The sequence below is a fragment of the Nymphaea colorata genome, chromosome 3 (genome assembly GCF_008831285.2).
Source record: "Nymphaea colorata isolate Beijing-Zhang1983 chromosome 3, ASM883128v2, whole genome shotgun sequence".
In the NCBI taxonomy this organism is placed as follows: domain Eukaryota; kingdom Viridiplantae; phylum Streptophyta; class Magnoliopsida; order Nymphaeales; family Nymphaeaceae; genus Nymphaea; species Nymphaea colorata.
This window is the reverse complement of record NC_045140.1, coordinates 25,176,447-25,195,767: the sequence shown is the minus strand read 5'-3', so window position 1 is coordinate 25,195,767 and position 19,321 is coordinate 25,176,447. Positions and strand designations below refer to the sequence as shown.

Here is a 19,321-nt window from a genome sequence, read left to right as displayed (position 1 = left end):
TAGTGTTTTTATTCCAACCAAGCACTCGGATTTCAGGTATTGGGCGAGACCGGGACTCAATTTCTAGGTATGGGGCCAGCCCGATTCTAGGCCTAATTGGTATTTATTTTGAGGCACCAATGCCTAAATTACTTGCTCATGTACTAGAGGTTGCAGTAGGTATTACTTTTAAAAGTTGAAGACCGAAATCTGTGTGTACATCTTTGTAACAATAAAATTCTAAGAAGGCTTCTTTGTGAAAAATGAAAACGATTTATTAAGGAAAATGACTGAGGCAATTTAGGAGTCATTAAGGAAGTTACATTTTTTTTTTGTTGGGGTGGTTTCTTGGCTACGAAAGCATTAATATAATACCTCAATGGCAGTGGCTATGATTTTTTTTTTTTTATTGAAGGGCACTGAGCCATCAGCCCATATCTGATATAGATGCCCCATATAATTTTTAAGTCATCATAATATAATTTTGAATTGTTTTAATGGAACCTATGATGGGCTGCTGGGGCAGTGGCCCATATAAGCCCCCATGTATCTATGCTACTGCAGTGTTAGCTTCATTAATGTATTTCAAAAATTGGGGCAGATTTATAGAATATTGTGCTCTAATATTACATAAACCTGTCTCAATCTTTAGGACATGCATATTCGTAAAACACTCTGTTATGTTTCTATTGACAAATGCCTCCTAAGGAAATTATAAATCTATTTAAAATTTGGGCAACGGCACCATAAACATGCCAATGATTTCAATATTGCTGGCGAAAAGAAACTGTTTCAAAAGTTATGCATTACAATAAAAACGCTCTTAATATAGCCAGAGCGCTCTATGAAACTTTCATTAGTTTATACAATAACTTTGGTTGTTATTCTTATTTACTGTTCCATCACGAAGACAAGCATGATGCATGTAGACAACACGAAATTATGCAAATGAACTAGCGCCGACGACAAGAAGTAAAATTTGACAAGCGGCACTTTTGCATTTCACTAGCCAATTAGGATGAGAGCACTCAGGCCAAATTTAGCCAATTTAGAATGGGAGAAAACGACGATACATCGCACAGCGTGTTGATCAAAAGTTCTCATTCATTCTCATGAAAGTCATCTTTGTATGGTGATTTCAAATTGAAACAATGGGGATAATAGTCCAAAGCTGATAAAAATGTAATTGATCTATGATTCTGAATTGGAAATTTTTTGTTCTTGATTAATTAGATCATGGGTTAGGCAAAGAATTTTTAGCATATATAATTTCCCACTGGTGACCAAGCTAAGTGTAGTTGACAATGGCACTAGCTCACTCTTTGCCCTTCTCCCAGTTCCAGTCGCCCGACCCGAAAGAGGAGAACGGGGAGAGAAAGATTTACAAATTAATAGCCACCAACTTTTGATTTACTTATAAACAACCGTCTAATATTGGAGAAATAAGTAGTTGGTTAAGTTAACAAAGTAATTCACAATCACATGATTTATGAATGAAAAACTTAAAAATATATTTAAAAAGACTATTTTACTCTTAATAAAAGCACTTTTAGTTAAAGGGATGCTTACACAATTTTCAATTTTCTAAAGCCAGTTTATTGATAATTCTGCATTTGCTTGAAGCGAGTTTGTACAGAGGGAGAGAGAGAGATTTGAGAAATTGACTAACAAATGTGAGTTTTTATTTTTCGAGTAAGGTATGTTTCAGCATATCTAAACATTTCTCAAAAAGGGATACGTGCCAATTTTTGTTCTCCCTCATTTCTTTAGTTTCGATATTACGCCGAGTCTCCTGCATGTGTTGTCCTCATCAACCACATCTAAGGAACAAGACCTTCGTTTTGGAACATGAATTGAAACATCTCAAAGGCGGAGGTAATAAACTCAAAGAATACATCATTAGATTCATGATCTTAAAATGCTTGGAACCCAACTGCTTAACTTCGTGTCTTTCATAAGCAACAGAACAAACTAAACTAACTATACAAAGCATTAAATCGACTAGACTGAAAGCATCATCAGCCGATCAGATTGATTCGGGGCGCTGGGCTCATGTTTTAGTTATATTGAACATAATTTTGTCATAAGATTTGATGACTGAGAGACCTAGAGGAAGCCGCTTTCAGCATAAAACTCTTAAAGTTATATCTTTATGCTTCAGTTTATTTCAACATAATTCTAAGTAAAAGAAAAAAATCAACCCACTGACACCATGTCTCAGGCCTATATATAAGCCCTCGAGTGACTGGGAGACAAAAATATTTTCAAAAGGTTTCCCTCCAAGACATTGTTCCTGTGGAGCAGGAGACCGGTCTCTGCATTCTTCGACGCAGTTCTCTTTTTATATTTTCAACAAACGCCTTCCTCTGCACGCGTCGAAAACGTAAAAGCTGCAGCACAGCCGCATGCATCTATAGCAGAAAATACATTCGATTGCAGCCTGAACATTTTTACTAAAATAAATACAAAAGTAGCACGATTGGACCTGAAATTCCTTATATTGAAGAGAATAAAAGCAAAAGATTGAAATAGAAAAAGGAAAAAAATTCTCGTAAAGCTAAAATGAATTTGACCATCGGTGGTCTTATACTGATCTTACGCTCTTATTGTATCTTTCAGGATTCCGTTTTTTTATTAAGAAGGAAAAAGGAGAAGGCGGATGAGAAGAGACACGGAATCATGAAGCACTCAGGCTTTAGCTGGCTTTTAAGAACTTTGTTTCCTGTAATTGTATTATTACTATGAGCATCTGCCTTTGTAGAACGGGTCGTCCTTGGGAAGAAGGAAAAAGCAAAAGAAAACGTTTGCATACAACTGTTGGAAGTCTTACGATAGTGATTTTCCACGGCAAAAGCGGTGGACTTCTAAAAATTGATGAAAGTGATGCACCCTGTAATTGACCCAAGAGGTCATGTTGGAACTCGTGGCCAAATCGGCAGCTTTTATTTTTTAGGCTTCAACAACGTTATGTATAGTTCTAAGGGACCTAGAATAGCTAGTTGGGTTGGTGAGTTGGTGAGAGCTCAATCATCAATTCAATTCATGTGGGCGTTGTTCCTCTGAATTGCAAAGGTTGCAAACACTACTCTCTAATTCGAATGAGTAACTGCAAGTTCAATGGAGCTCTAGACCGTGAGAATAAGGAGAAGGAGGGAAACTTCAGCCTCTCACCTAGGTGATGGGGTTCTCTTTAGGAATATCAATATATTTTATTTGAATTGGATATCTCACCGAAGAAATCTGAAAAAAATCGAATGTGAAAAAAAAATTAATATCTAGTTAAGAAATTGGATCAGATTCAGATTTAATAATTGGCATCCGATCAAATTCGGATTCGGGTCGGATTTATTTTTAAACAAATATCTTGAATCTAATGCTATTACATTTTGAAAATTGGCAAAAAGTCAGTCTTGCTTAATCAGGAAGACCTATCAGACCCATTTGAGACTTCAGAGAGAGGACTTACTAATCATATGCTCAGGCAAAACCAAGCACTGAATCCACAAACGATTTTCTTGCCTAAGTCAGAAATGGGGAAAAGAAAGCCCTTCTAATTCATAGTTGACATGATTGCAAAAATAATTAACATGCGCATACTAATAACACTGCAGAGGTAAATGGGTCAGATATCTCCAACTACCAATTTCATTTTGAATCCATTGAATCGAATCTGGCAAAACAAAAAAAAAGTTTGGATTTAATGTGCAGTTTCACAATCAAATTCAAATTTGAAGTCCAATATCCAACCGAAATCGGATATCATTCTGACACCGGCATATTGGATCTTATGCTAGTCGGATCCAAGGTTTGTTTAATCGGATACCCAGGTGTGATTTGAAAAAGTGAGCACTTATGTTATTATGTTAGATACTAGATAGCCTGATCTCAAACTAATCAGTTTTTGAAAATAGGGTTATCCAACCGTGCCAAATTCAGTTGATCGGGACGGGGTTCAAACTTGAAACCAAATCATCTAGAACCTTATTTCCAAAAACTGCGGTAAAAGCCTTCTCTCTCTCTCTCTCTCTCTCTCTCTCTTCATATATACAATAACTAAAACCCGTCTCTCAAAATGAGAGTGTATTTTTATGTCCTTTTTCTCTCTATGACTTACCAATCTTTGTGAAAAGAGAAAGAGAAAAAAGTGAACGAGGGAGTGAAAGAGAGAAAAAGAAAAGGGAAGAAAACTATCGAAGATCGTTTCCGGTGTTCGTCTCTGAATTTCTAGTTTTTTATTGTGGGAGTTGTCAACATAAAAAAGAATATATTCGAGATCAGCTGATGTGTAAAGTTTGCAGACAAAATGTGAGGGCGTTAAAGCCCAGGGGATGGGGGCGTAATACATGAGCAATTTTGGACGGACCCAAGGCCCGCTTCTTGTCTGCTTTCTATGTAGCCCATGTCCTTCCCCTGCCCTGCTGCAAATGCCCATCACACGACAACGACCTCACATCCCTGCATGGATTCAATGGCAGCCATTGAATTGCCTTCCCCGCTACTCTATAACGAGGCTTTCTGGCTTGCTTCCTTTTGCATGCCTCCTAGCATTCTATATATGTAGCTCTCTAGGCATTACCTTTTTCCCTTTTAACCTTTAGTTTGATTTTTGGAATCAAGACATCAACAGTGGCCACTTTAGCCAATGGGTAGTGCTGGTGCTCGTCTTGTCGTAATCTCGCTCGTCTTGTCGTAATCTCATACGCAATTTGAATTTCTTTTGGATGAATCGTTGTATCATAGTCAACAGAAAAAATTCGTTTGCTTCGTCGTCAGAAAAATGCAAATGCTAATCAGCAAAGCTCTTATGATATCAAATATTCATAGGAGTTGTAACAATTTCCTTCTTCACGGGTATGATGTTTGGGCTTACAGACAAAGACACTTTCTTGACTAGTGGTGAGAGGGACTAGAGATGGCACAGTAACTTCTTTCATGAAGTTGGCACTTCGTCGGTTTATGTGTCCGATTGAATTGCAGAGTTCATTTTGCCTGCGGATTCCTTGCAGAGATCATCGCTGCCCAACTCGAATCTTCTGTCCTCCAGACTGATCAATAAAAGCTCTTGAGAGAAGTATGGCAACAAACACTAGCGTATGTGCTACTTTTTCTTACCTAAACAATGAAAAAGCACTTTAACTGAGGAAGTTCCTGCAGCGGTCGACTGACGCATACATCTCCAACCTTTTTGCTAGCTGATTCAAAAGCTGACCATCTACGGCCTACTGTAGTAAGTACATGAAGCTTAAATTATTACACCCATATGATTCCAAATACGGAAGACATGAACTGATTGCATTAGCGTTTCTCTGTGTAAGTCTTTGAAGCCCAAGTTGTGACGAAGAATGATGAGTTTGTAAGGTGAGAGTCTAAGATCTGCTTAGCACAGAAGTTTATGGAGGACTATGCCTCACTGTCGCTTCTACAGTCCACAGATGTGTACATGGAAGAAATGCTTGTGGGTCTGAGGTCTTCAAGCTTCCTAATCACCTCATTCATGTCAGGCCTAACAGACGGTAGAGGGGCACAGCATCCCATAGCCAACTGTAAGAGCTCCAGTAGGACACTTTCTTCCTCCATGCCCAGCACCAATTCATCAAATATGTACATGCTTTTCTCTTCCAAGACTGCCCTCTTCACCATGGTCGGCAGGTCCACAAACTCATCACGATCTGAAACACATCTTCCTGCTGGCCTGCCCATCATCATCTCAAGTAGAAGGATTCCGAAGCTATAAACATCATACTTTCTGCCATTAATGATCTTCTTCAGCTTAGATGCTTCAGGTGCACAGTAGCCATCTTCTGCCGCTGTACTCAGCATTATGGTCAGGGATGAGGGGTTCATCAACTCAGACATACCATAGTCCATTAATTTTGGAACATAAAATTCATCGATCATCACATTCTTGGATTTGAGATTTCCATGAAAGACATTGATAATGTTCTCACCAAAATCAGAATGAAGGAAAGCTAGGCCATGAGCTATTCCTAACGCAATCTCATACCTTCTAGCCCACCTCAATTGGTTTTGCATGCTAGAACAATGAAGCATCTCGGCGAGATTCTTACCTTCCACATAGCCGTAAACCAAAAGTTTTTCCCCTCTTTCTCCTTGGTAACAACCTTTAATCGGCACTAGATTCTCGTGATGAAGATTGCCCAGGAGCCTAATTGCAGAAAAGAAGGTCGAATGAGGCTTTCTTACCGTGTTCTCTTGAAGTAGCCTGAGGATCAGAGTCCCTCCATCACCTGCAACAGTAGCCTTGTACAGGGTCCCGTACCCTGTTTTGCCTATGACCACACCATTGGCATTCAAAAGATCATCCACCGTTAAGTTCGCTCCACCATGGAACAAGATTAGCCTACTCTCCTCATTTTGCTCGTCCTGCAACTCCCTCTTCTTCTTCTTCTTCCCTGAACTGTGGAGACAGAAGGAAAGGGAAGCTCCAAAAACCAGAAATGCTACCAAGCTTATGACCATTGCCGCCAAAATTCCAGTTCTCATCCCCAGTTTCTTCCCCCGAGCACCCGTTTCTTTGCAATAAGCCTGTCCACAAAGAAACGGGTTTCCATCGACACTGAAGTCCAGTGTAAAATTTGGGATCGGCCCGCTGAAGTTATTGAAAGACAGATCTAGAAATGTCAGGTTCAGTAAAGCAAGGTCGTTGGGTATAGGCCCGGAAAATGAATTGTTGTGAAGGTCAAGATAATGGAGTCCGGTGAGACTGGAAATGAACGCAGGAACGGGGCCCTGGAGATGGTTGGAGCCCAAGTCCAGTCTTTGTAGCTTCGAGCATGTGGTGTTGGGTAGAGCAGGGGACGGAATGAAACCAGAGAAGGTGTTCTCACTGATGTCTAGCTCAACGAGATTATCACAGAGATTCCACATTGAGGATGGGAGGCCACCACTAAGACTGTTTTGGCCGAGTGACAGAAACCTGAGGTTGAGACTGTTCCCTAGTTCAAGAGGTACTCCCCCAGTAAGAGAATTTGCATTTAGGTAAAGCTTTTCGAGGAAATTCAAGCTACCCAATTCCTTTGGAAGCCTGCCTGTCAATCCAGATGCTGAAAGTTGGATACTGTAAACGTAAACAGGATCAGAAGAGGGAAGCTTCAATGAAGATGACTGGCAATCAAGAATGGTTCCATTCTGATTCAGCCATTGGATTCCTCTCCATTCGCAGAAAGGAAAAGAGAGATTCCATGTGGACAGCAGAAGGTTCTGTCCACCACCAGTTTTTCCTTCCAAAATTTCCTTTATCTGAAATAGCAATTGTGGGTCACTGGAAAATTGAGCAGATGCATGGGAGAGAAAGAACAAGGAGAGGAAGAAGACAGAGGTAGCCATGGATCAATGAATGATGAATGGATGGGTGGTAGTGAAGAAGAAGATGAGGCTGATGCACAGATGTGATGACAACATGAGCAGGAGCTTCCTAGAGATTAGGAAGGTAAAGTCTTCTGTCAAACTGAGGATTTGAGGTTCTGTTGAGCTCTTTTGGCAGCAAGAAACGTAAAGGAGGAAGCAGGGACTGATTGAGAAGACAGGCTCGAATTGTTTTTTCCCCTGTGAAGCAACAGTGGCACCCCATTAAAATCTCTCAGAGCCATCTCTGAGGCTGGTCAGCCAGAATCAAGGGGCTGGCTATCTTCGCTCTACCTTCCCCCCCCCCCCCCCCCCCCCCTTTTGGTCGTTTACTACTTGAATCATTCCTTCGCTCCTAGTCGTCGCAGAAGATAGGTGATATCATTTTCTAAACACAGCATTCTGGTTAACTTTTCTGGGGCAAAAGATGGCAACAACTTTTTCAAATCGTTTGACAAGCCTCAAACTAGGGGCAGCTATGGTTGCTTCTTTTTCGAGTTTGCTCTCCTGCTTTAATGAAGCTAAAAGTTGTTTTCACCACCATAGCCTGCAACTGGTGCATGCTTACAACTGTCAGTATGGTATCACGGAGGGTGAGGAGGGGGCCCCTCCTGAAAATCTACGGTGGCGGTCGGTGTTGCTTCTCTAGGCGCTCGCATGAGCTGTGGCCTGAAGTTGTGAACCGGCTAAACGGGATCACATGTCCACCAGAACATGAACCCAATGCTAGTCTAGGAGTTCCTAGATTGTTTAGCTGATTGATAGAAATGCAGGCCATCTTCAAGAACGTTCCGATCCTGTCCGATCAATCTTTGTCCTTCCCCATCGTATGTAATAATGTATTTGATTTAGGAAAGTTCTTCGAGAAATGCCAATTAATAAAGAAAACGGGCAACCCTTGTTCCAATACAAGTTCATACTAACAAACGATGAACCGGGACAGGACAGGTGATCTTGTACACACCCATTTTGTCTTGAAGGTCGAAGGAGGGCAAGGGACCACCCAAGAATGAATAATTTCTGAGTTCCATAAATTCTCATAGGCAGTGCAAAGGAAACAATTGCAATTAAACCCTGGCAACCAACTGCTTCCCGATTCATGTCTTTTAGATATGCTCTCAACTTCCCATTAAAAAGGAGAATGATCTCTACCAGATGCATTATTTAGATGTCAGTGGTCAGCCATTAATGTTTGTTCCCTTTTGGGATTTTGGTGCAGTAACTTAACAGTAGGGCTGCACAACGAGTCGAGCCAGCTCGGGCTCGACTCGAACTCGCCCGGTTAAACTTGGCTCGAGCTCGACTCGTTTATAAACGAGTCGAGTTCGAGCTTACAATGAAACTCGAATGAGTAAACGAGTCGAGTTCGAGTTTTAAGAACTCGACTCGTTTATACTCGACTCGACTCGTTTATACTCGATGAGTAAACAAATTTCATCCCACGTCATGAAATTTACTAGATATTTTAAAAAGAAGGATCATATTTTATTTAGACGAGCTAATCGAGTTAATCGAGTCGAGCTCGAGCTCGACTTTATTTAATCGAGTCAAGCTCGAGCTTGTGTTAGGTAGCTCGACTCGAGTTCGAGTCGAGTTCGAGCTCGAGCTCGTTGAGTCGAGTCGAGCTCGAGCTGGGCAAGCTCGAGCTCGACTCGGCTCGTGTGCAGCCCTACTTAACAGGCACCCGTTGATGTTAATGCCCATGCAGCGACGGTCGGTGCTGCATGCTTAGTCTCTAATACATAACACACCTTGTCATGTCAATGCATCATATTATCTCTCCTTTTATAATAGGGTAAGTAAAACTCGTATATATCAATGCCCGTTTTCAGAGAAAATATTGCTTACTATATTTCATGTATCTTTACAACTTCAGCATCCAAGTTGTGCTTCCTTACCTAACTCTGGACTTATCGTATCAAGATTTCTCCTTCAAGTTGAGTGGGACATTTCTAGCCGTGGAATTAGCATCCTAATCACTTAATTAACTATAAGGAGATAATGAAAAACGCGTGCGTGGAAAAATATCACGTCCCCAATTAACTTTTTTCGCCGAAATTTTCGCTTTCACAGGCTTATATATTTATTTTTACATTGAAAAATTTTAGAATAAATTTTTTCATTTACATGTTAATGTCTATTAAAAATTTTAAATTTATTGCCAGTATTTCTTAACCAAAAATTTCTAATTCCGCCCTTACCATAACATGCCCTGTAACGATAAAAAAAGAAGGCTTCAAATTAAAAAAAACATGCATTTTCAAACTCTTCAATGCTATTCCTTTCAAACAACATGTATAATTTTCTAATATCTGCGTTTATGTCATTCAACCTGACTACGAGCAGAGGAGTTTTGGCCTATATGGCAGATGCCAGTGAACATCGGGGTTCCGATAAGAAATAAATAAAACAAAAACTGCCGGAATCTGTGATCTCGGAAAAAAATGTGAGCACTTAGATCATAATTTTTCAAAATTTTACTGGATTTGCATAGAAAACTGGCCGCTCCTGTTTTCTTCTTCTTCTAGGCTCTAGCTGTAGGAAGTTGGTAGATTTCTTAATCAACAAGCCGGCTCGATGTTGTCTGTGTCTAGTCTAGACTAGGCTCCCCATGAGCTAGGTTCCGGCCGCTCAAGTCCGGCTGAGCTACGCTGACCTTGGCCTCGTGGGTGCAGTAAATGGTTGAAAAAAATTACTTTGCTCCTGCGATGGTAAAAAATAAGTAGTTGATACCAAACACTATGCAGCAAGTTGGCATTTCTACAGGACAAATCTGTCCTCACTTTTTCTGTTTGGCTTCTATCCGGGCAGCCATTTGTCCTCAAGTTCGTAAGATTTTTTTATCTCGACATGCTTTATTATCGTCATCACGTTTAACTACACTGAGAGTAAGATCATCTGGCATGTTAGCGATGATGATCTTAAAAAATGAAGATGTAGAAAGAGTGATTAGGAAAGATGTCACAGCGCTGGCTTAGCTCAAAAGGGTTACATTCACTGAATAGAGTCACACTATTTTTCTTGTTCGATTGTGAACCATAAAATTGACACAATTTTTACTACCACAAATAGTCAGAAACTCATTTACAAGACAGTATTAGCAAGAATCTTAAGGATGAAAAATTAGAATATCATATCATTTAACCCAAAATTCCCTGATACTTTCCATTTTTCGTAAGTTCAACGTTCTACCAGATAAAGTCCAATGAGAAAAACTCCTGTCAAGTCGAGAATTTAACTTTAACGCATGGATTGAGGAACTAGAATATCCCACATTGATGAGTAGATTTTTCTTCTTTCTTCAAAGTGACCGGGAAAGCCGCCGCCGGCCGGCACCGGCTCCCCTCTCCTTCTTTCCTTCCTTTCTGCATCGAAGGTCCAAGGTTGCGTTGAGGCCTAGAATGGAGATGGCGTACTATGAACTTGGTGCTGCGATTGTAGTAACAGTTTGTCCCATAAATTGAGGCTTGAAAAGTATGTCAATCACCATGAACGTTATAGAAAAAACCCGCAGCTAAGAGCTGGTACACGGTAAAAATGTCCTTGAAAGTCTTAATTTGTAAGCCAACAACAATGTCATTGTCAAATTTTTGTAGCTCCTACGCAGTGAAATTTTCTACACTCAATTTCCACATATGAGCACAAGATTTGAAGAGGGGCTTCATTTGAATCTGCACCTCGTGTCGTCAGATTCTGCTTTAATTTAGATTTGGATCTATGCTTTTGGCCGGACCTGATTCAGATCAATATGAAACTCAACATGAAAAGGATTCTTCCCACCCAATCTTCGGGCCCAGACTCAACGGTATCATATCAGATGGAGTCCAAAATTGCATCCATATTTGGAGTTAATGCGGGTTGGAAAATTTGAACCGGACCTGTTGTGGTCCAGGCTTGATTTGTTGGACCCATTATTACTCGTACCAATCAAAGCGGGTAGCCACATTTCGGATATTTCCAAAGGAATATTGTACAGAAGAAACAAAAGGTAAATCGTTTTACAGTATTACGGCATCCGCTGCTATTCAGATCTGGATTCAGATAGCGGATTGAGAACTATCGAGTTCACTCAAGTGAACTCGAACTCTGCTCGATTAACTAATTGAGTCGACTGGTCAACTCGAGCTCGACTCGTTTAATTAATGAAGCATTAATTAATGAAGCAGCTCGTTTAACTTGCGAGTCGAGCTTAAATGAGTCGAGTTCGAGTAACTTGACTAGTTGTGCACCCCTATGCACGGCTACCCGGTTCAAATCCTTGGCAAATCAAATCACCGGCGAGAATTCTAAGTTCCTCGGCCCAGGTCCTTGAAGCCGGACAAGAGAAAATTGAGCATAGGCCATGGCCCCGTTAAAATATATATTTTTTAATAATTTAAATGTCAATTAAAAAAATCATTCATCTTATATAAAAATTATAAAAAGTATGTTTTGCCTCTTTGATTTGAAACAATATTTGGCCTCTCTTATTTTTTTCTCCCATGCACGATGGGCAAGATAATAACTTAAAAGATGACACTTTTTTTTTTAATTTTACATGTAATTTTTTTAAAAAAAAATTGAAGTGGGATCAGAGCCCATACGGCCCCCTTGGCTCCGCCCCTGCTCGTCAGGCAATCAATCCGACACAGGAACAAAGAAACTTGATCATGAAGGGCTTCGGATCATTGGCTTGGCTAAGCAATTCAAATCGTCAAGATCTCATCGTCTCCTGAATCTCGCGACTTCTTTACATTTTTAGATCATTTAGAAAAATCTGTATCAAAGCAAAAGTAGATATGAAAATGTGAATGATGTAAGGAAAGTGAAAGAAACAGCTTCTTATGTTAGAACAGACGGTTTTGTTTGTGACAACAACCAATGACCTTTTTATGGATATATACAACTTGAGAGTACCATACCCGAGTCGCGATTTAATTGTGTAACGGAGATCTAGATCCATTACTATGAATGTCGTACATCACCCAGCCCGAAAATATTGAAGGCAATACAGATCAATCTTACCACTTTGATAAAGCTAGCTAGCTAGCTAGTTCGAATTAGAAATCCGGCAGCCCGTCCCTCATCTCATGATCCATGTGATATTGTTAGATCTTATTTCGCTTTTGTGGATCGGGTTTGAGCCTGAAATTTTATTTACCCGAATGCTAACCAACAAAAGGGATTTGAACACTAAATTAACTTGGATTCGAGTTGGCAACCCGACCTCATTTTTCCGGGGCAACCACCCAGCAACAGTTCTCCGGAAAATCTATATATCCAAGTCATCAAAAACTAGGTCCAAGTAATTATGCTGGTCGGGTCTGAGCTTCGAAGTTTTCCAGAGGTTCTGAAATATTTGTGCTCTAATTCGCTTTATCTTTGAAAGTATTTACATTTAAACACTGTTTTGATTGCTGGGAGGTAGCTAGAGAAAATAAAACGATGATGCCTATCATCCGAACAAGATTAAACTGGTAATCATCACACAAACAAACCCACATTCATAAGAAACCATAACAAAAAATATCAGCATAAATGGCTTGTATCAACTTGAAACCTGACCCAAATTGCACTCAAATTTAACTGTCTATTATTTGCACCGGGCACTATTGTTGGCTGTTGTTACGATCGATATATATATATATATATATAAAGTATCTTAGGAATAGTTTGGAAGCAAAAATATTCTATGAGTGTCCCAATAACTGCCCAAAGATTAGGGCAGATTCATAAAATATTAGTTCTAATGTTCCATGAACCACACACTCACGGAATGTCTTTCCTACCAAATGATCCTTGTGGCGCCACATTTACCAGTTCTTTCGGTTGATGCTTTAAAGGTTTCAATGCCTTAGTTTGGTTGATTTTACAAAACAGAATTTAGACAAAGCAAAATCTAAAAATTAAGGATTGGTTAATTCGTTCGTGCCTAGTAGATGTCACTTAGGTGCCAAAAGAAAAAAAAAAAACAGTAATGGAGGATATTTTATGTGGACCAAGTGAGCTAAAAATGGGCAGAATCGAGGAAGACGGCCATGGCATTGTTAGCTGTTTACAGTTTGACGTAGCATTTGGTTGAGTAGGAATGACTTGTTCTATCGAGGAGCTCGGCAACCTTTCGTTGTTTCATGTTACTTTGTACTGGTTCCAATATCCGGTTGGAGTACTACTTTACTAATATTAATCAATATTTCTCTCACTTGCACACGACCATAGCTTCGATTTCCCTAAGAGTTGCAATAGTAGTATCTTTGCATGTATTTAGAAACCATTGCAAGTGGAACTCGTTTTCCCTATTTGAATTACTGTAGAGAAATTAAAGGAAACACTTCAAATTCCAGGCTTCTTATAACACTTTAAACTCCAACTCTCCACCTGTCACCACAATCACAATGCAAATAAAGCAATCCTTGTAACGTGCCATATATATGACGAGTAAACAATATCTGTAGAGAATAATCTCCTTTCTGTGGTCTCCTGCTCGTGAAAGATATATTCTTCAACTTTTGAACACATATACTCAAGTTCTTGAGAGAAACTTATGATCTATCTTTCTTCTATGTAGAAGCATAAACGGAGAGACGGTTCGCATCTCCCCTGGCAGGCGAACAGCCTTAATTCGGATTGGTTCAGACTACCAGCTTTAGCGGATCTTACTTGTTTTCACTGTGTACATATAGACAAACCCAGAAATGGTCCGACCTATCTAAGCTAACAAGTTGGGGCTCCAGTACCGGGCCAGGGAATTGAGCTGAACATCGTTAGGTATTTGGAGGGCGAGAACTCAATACTGGCTGTGCTTCTCTCTCAGGATAAACTGGTGATCTCCTTATCCTAGATAACTTATCCAAGAAAAGGAAAAGAAAGAGAGAGAGAGACACACACACACACACAAGACGGGAGAAATGGACCTAAGACGACGCAAAGTAATGGACAGGGGGGGGGGGAGAATATTGTCGCAGCTAGCAACAATGTAAGCTGTGATCATCATAATTTTTTCCTTACGTATGTACTAGCACATCGTTGATGTGAAATTTTGGCTTCTATTTCCCTTGAGTATGATGCCGATTCATCTTTGACATTGGTAAAATTTGCATCCAAAAGCTGAAGTTCTCACATGCATGTACCATGAAATTTTTTAACTACGTACATACTAGATATGAAATACTTAGAAATTTGAGACCAATTCTCTTTATGATCTTCAATTCTCAAGTAAGAAACGCATACTCTAAGTGAGGAATAATGATGCATGATGTGTTGTTAAAACCGGTCAGTTACGTGCATGCTCAAATGGGTGAGCATGCCTGCCATGAGAAGGTATAAGAGCACTGCCACATTTCCTTGGCATCCTGGCGAGGATTTTAGTTTCTTTCTGTCAAAGTAATAGACCATAAGGGATTTCCACTAGCTTTCTCACACATTAGGTTTCATTTGCCTGTGCAAGATCAGGTTATACATTGGAATTGAAAAGAATGACAGTCTTGCTTTTATTGCTTTTCAATCTAGGTTTCCTTTTGGGATCTTAGTTTTTCTATTTCTAGATCTAGAAAATGCATATCACTTTTTCTTTATCAAGCATGCATGTGCAAAGGCTCATGGAAAAGTGATACTGTCAATTCATGCAAAGCAACACTATTTTCTACACAAAAGATATATACCACCTTGTGCAGGAACAAATGAGAAAGTACTTGTACCAGATTATTGAGGGAGAGACCCCGTTACTCGACCTGTAGAGGTAGAAACCCTGTCAAAACTTTTGTAAATTCAGATTCCATGCACAGTCAACCTGATAGAAGTGAAAATAAGTGAAACATTTAGTCTTCTTCATTAAAACGAAGAAATAAATGATTAAATGAGAAGCAGCCAATTAAGAATCAAGAAAGCTTCAGTCCGGTAAAGGAAGTTCGTCGTCGTCATCTTTCAACTCTAGCATCCACTCTTCTAACAATATAACCCTGTATTTTTCTAAAATACAGGTCCAATCTTGATACCTTGATTGATTAAGGAAATTATACACTGGTATGTCAGGTTCAAGAATCGTTTCGTTTAATTAAAAAATTAGATAAATTGGCAGTTAAAGTTATATGGTGCAAGTCAGAGTTCCGCACAGTCCCATCTTCTTGAGCAAGTGGGTCAGAGACAAACAGCATTTTAGCTCTTAGATTTGTCCGAAGCTGAACACTTTGTAGAGCTAACATAAAGAGATCTATCTCAATGGAGGAAAGTCGATGGTTTTTAAGGGCAGAAGTTTGTTGTATGTCGAACTATCAAAATTAACCAAGAATTTATCACGAATTTGTAGACCTGAAGTGTTTCTTGTAACTTTGAGAGATTGGAGCAAACCTATCAGCCGCAATACTAGTCCTATTTGTGTAGATTCAAAAGGGCACACTCTTAGTCCACATGCTTGTCTCTTGGCAATAATTTCAATTCCTAGGTACCTACTTTCTATGATAACCGTAAAAGTAACCACACGGTAAGTAGGAAACTACCAGATGCATCATTATTTTTAAGCAATTTTAGAGAGCAGACTGACATGAAAAATGGAAATTTGGAAATTTCTGTCTAACATTTAGTTGTTATATGGTGGAAAGGAATATCACCGCTTAAGTACCAAATCAATTTAGACAAAGGTAACAAATACTGATCACGAAAAGATGAAAATACTGAACAGTATTTTATGCAAACTGCGATTCCTTGTTCAATTAGCTAAACTCCAATTCCCTACATGTGTAAGTCCTGGAAACGCACTCACAGAGGGTAATCATCTTTTAGTATTTGAACCTTTTCATTTGGATGTTGAAGGAAGCACCTTCTAGCCCTAGAACCTTTTTATCGCAATCATGTCTGCACCCATAAGGCCAATGAATAAACAAAACACATCATCTGACTGAAATTAAATAGAATATGCAATTATTAAAACCAACATACCTTGCATGTGGATGAAATTAATTAAAATGTGTATGCCTTTCGACTTTCAGTTTACCGTCGTCTGCATTTCAATAAAATAAACGAATCAGATACAGAAATTCGCAAATGAATTACCTTTTATGAGCATTATCTGTTTGTTGGTCTCTCTCTTGGTGCAACGACAAGTTTCTGATCAAAGCAATCCGTTCAATTTCTGTGGGAGTAGAAAGAATGTCTCCTCGTTTACTTTGTGTAACGCTAACTTCAAATAGAGTCAAGAACTCTAGATGTAAAAGAAGAAACGAAATGAATAAACACCATACTGACATAAAAAATTAAGATGTATTTTGATAAAAAGAAGATGAACCACCACCAATCGTAGTATCCATAAATTGTACAAACTCATAAGATAGTTTAGAGTTTTATTACGACTTTGATACCAACACTGCATTATTCACTGGATTTACATAATGACTGTCAGACTTTAGCTATCAGACAACCTAATAATCTCACTGACTATAGAAGACCATACTCCATTCCAAAATCTTGGAAGTGGAAGCCTTCCGGTTGCAGAATGGAAGTTGAATCCCAAGAAGCAACATTCTTTTGATCAGAATCACTACCCCACCACATCATGCCGTCATTGGCGCCTTCTATTTCCTTCACGTATTCTAATCCATCTATGTGTTCGTTGTTGGGGTAGACCAGGTCCTGGAGCTCTGCAGGAAACCCCTCAATCTGTTCGAAGTTTTGGACTGCGTCCTGAGAACTGCAGCTTCCATTGTGGGTGGCAGAACTGGATGACGAAAACCCATTAAAGGAATTCTCTTTAGCAACATTGTTCACGATCTGTTCTCCTGAAGTTGCACTAAGGCTCTCGAACCCATCTGCAAAATTGTGGTTCTCAACTAGTTGGTTCTGCAGAGTAGGAAGATTTGCATCCAAGAATGGATTGCTCCCACTCGTGTGGAATCTCGAGAGGGGATTGAAGAGGGAATATGGGTTCTGGAGAAGTTGCATGTGGAGTTGCATCCTTTCCAAGGCAGACGAGCTCAAGGATTGCATGCCTGTCTGTGCCACCACTGAGGATAGGTCGGTGAGGGCATCATCTTCCTTGGAATCTTGGTTAATGGCAGATGAGAGACGACGAGACTGAGAATCCTTGCGCTTTCCAAGGAGTTTCTTCTTGAGTCTGGTGTTCCAGTAATTCTTGATGTCGTTATCCGTCCGGCCAGGCAATTGAGCAGCAATAATTGACCACCTGCACTCGTGAAAATTAGAACCTTAGAAGATACAGGAAGCGAAGAGCAGGCAAAGAGTGGAGAAGATGGCTCGAAACTAAAGAAAAGTGAAAAAAGTTAATGCAAAATTGAGGGAAGGGAATGAAACGGGATCGCAACCTGCTGCCGATGCTTATGTAGAGGCTGCAGATGATGTTGTCCTCTTCCTCAGAGAAGCCCCCGTGCTTGATGTTGGGCCTCAAGTAATTCAACCATCTAAGCCTGCAACTCTTCCCGCATCTCTTTAGGCCTATGTAAGCAGAACGATAGTGATCAATGCAAATGATAATGATCTATGTGTGTGGCGTGGAGAGAGAGAAAGAGAGAGAAAGGGAGAGAGATTAGAGAACTGCACCACGACCAACGAGGAATCAGAAGCAAGAAGGAAGACGAGTAATTGATTTCATCGGTATGACTATGAGCACATAATCACTGGAGATTGAGAGAGATTGAGAGGGGGAGAGAGAGAGAGAGAGAGAGAGAGAGAGATTCTATTTGTTTCTTTTTTGGTCTAGAGAGAGGGGGGAGATCCCTGGACGGGAAAGGCGACCATAACCATGTCAAAAACACTTGGAATAAATAAAGAAGAACATGGTGTAGGAAGAGTTTGAGGAGGCAGTATTAGAAGGTGGTGACTGCTGTGGATCGAATATCAGAGTTCCTCTCCTCCTTACCAATCTTTTGAGGAAGCGCAATCCAGTTTCCTCCAGTCCCATACTGCTCAATGTAAGCCTTGAGCTTTGCGTCCTCCTCCGGCGACCATGGCCCCTTCTTAACGTTCGCCTTATCACAGCAAGGAGCTCTCCCCATCTCTCAGCGATCTTCCTCTCTACCCACCCTCCTTCTGGCTACCTTCTTTCTCAGCTTTCTAGGGTTTTTCTCAGGCCGACTCCAGGATGATCCTGTAAAGGCAATACGCAGCGACCGACTTTTATAGGAAAAACTTCAGCAGCAATGGCTGTAGACCCCACTGAGTTGCTGGGGACAACTTCTCTCACCACTGACAGTCCCCCTTTTTAATGCTTGTGGGGTTTCCCAACTTGTGGACCCTACAGACCCAATTCCCTTATTCTCTCCTCTTGACCCTAATCTAGCTACCTGACTGGAATGAATGTTTTCAACCTGCAACCTTTTTCTTTCTTGTTTTCTCCTTTTTCCTTTTCTTTATCTTCCACACTGTGGAACTTTCAGAACAAACTCCTCTCTCTGTCTCAAAGCTTGTCCCCGACTTAGCGGTATCAACTTATCGATATGTATGTCAGTTTTCCAACGAAAGAATTTGCTTGTCCTTTTACAAATTCAGCAGACACCATCCATCCCCTTCTCTTCTTGTGTCTCATGAGGGAAATTGTATTTAAACACTCCGACAAAGTTGCTGAAACGCTGAATGGCCTCCCAACGAAATGAACTTTGCCGATCTGATTTTTTTTTTTAATCAGTAAATCATGATCATGGTCTTCAATACACATGAAACCAGTTACATGCATGGACTTTGCCTGCTGAAATAATGATAATTCGCTTTTACCACGAGTTCAAGCTGACTGCCACGCATGTTGGTTAACTCATGAACAGCTAATGTCCGTAGATTTTGATCACCTTAAATGACGAAAGGATTCTTCCAGTTAGGGTTAGTGCAGCATTCTGGTCATGTGAGATTGATTGTCATCTCGAGAGTGAAAGAACGGAGCTGTTAAATATGCAGAAAAGTGAGACATCCAATACTATGCAATATTTTCCCCTGGATTTGAGGGTAGTACATAACACGTCGAAGTGACCAAGATGTCCCTCGTTGGCTTTAGCCGACC

The 19,321-nt window shown here is 40.2% G+C and overlaps 2 protein-coding genes across 2 annotated transcripts; both read right to left on the bottom strand.

Annotated features, from left to right (window-relative positions):
• Positions 1 to 5,379: 5,379 nt before the first annotated feature.
• Positions 5,380 to 7,326, bottom strand: LOC116250414 (putative kinase-like protein TMKL1). Its single transcript, XM_031624038.1, has one exon. It carries the CDS (start codon positions 7,324 to 7,326, stop codon positions 5,380 to 5,382), a length of 1,947 nt encoding a protein of 648 aa, XP_031479898.1.
• A 9,371-nt stretch (positions 7,327 to 16,697) lies between these two features.
• On the bottom strand, positions 16,698 to 18,405 carry LOC116251101 (transcription factor MYB36-like). Its single transcript, XM_031625176.1, has 3 exons — positions 18,191 to 18,405; positions 17,637 to 17,766; positions 16,698 to 17,497 (listed from the first exon to the last, which is right to left on the bottom strand). The coding sequence occupies exons 1-3, from the start codon at positions 18,324 to 18,326 to the stop codon at positions 16,753 to 16,755; spliced, it is 1,011 nt and encodes a 336-aa protein (XP_031481036.1). The 5' UTR covers positions 18,327 to 18,405; the 3' UTR covers positions 16,698 to 16,752.
• Between the last annotated feature and the right edge of the window lie 916 nt (positions 18,406 to 19,321).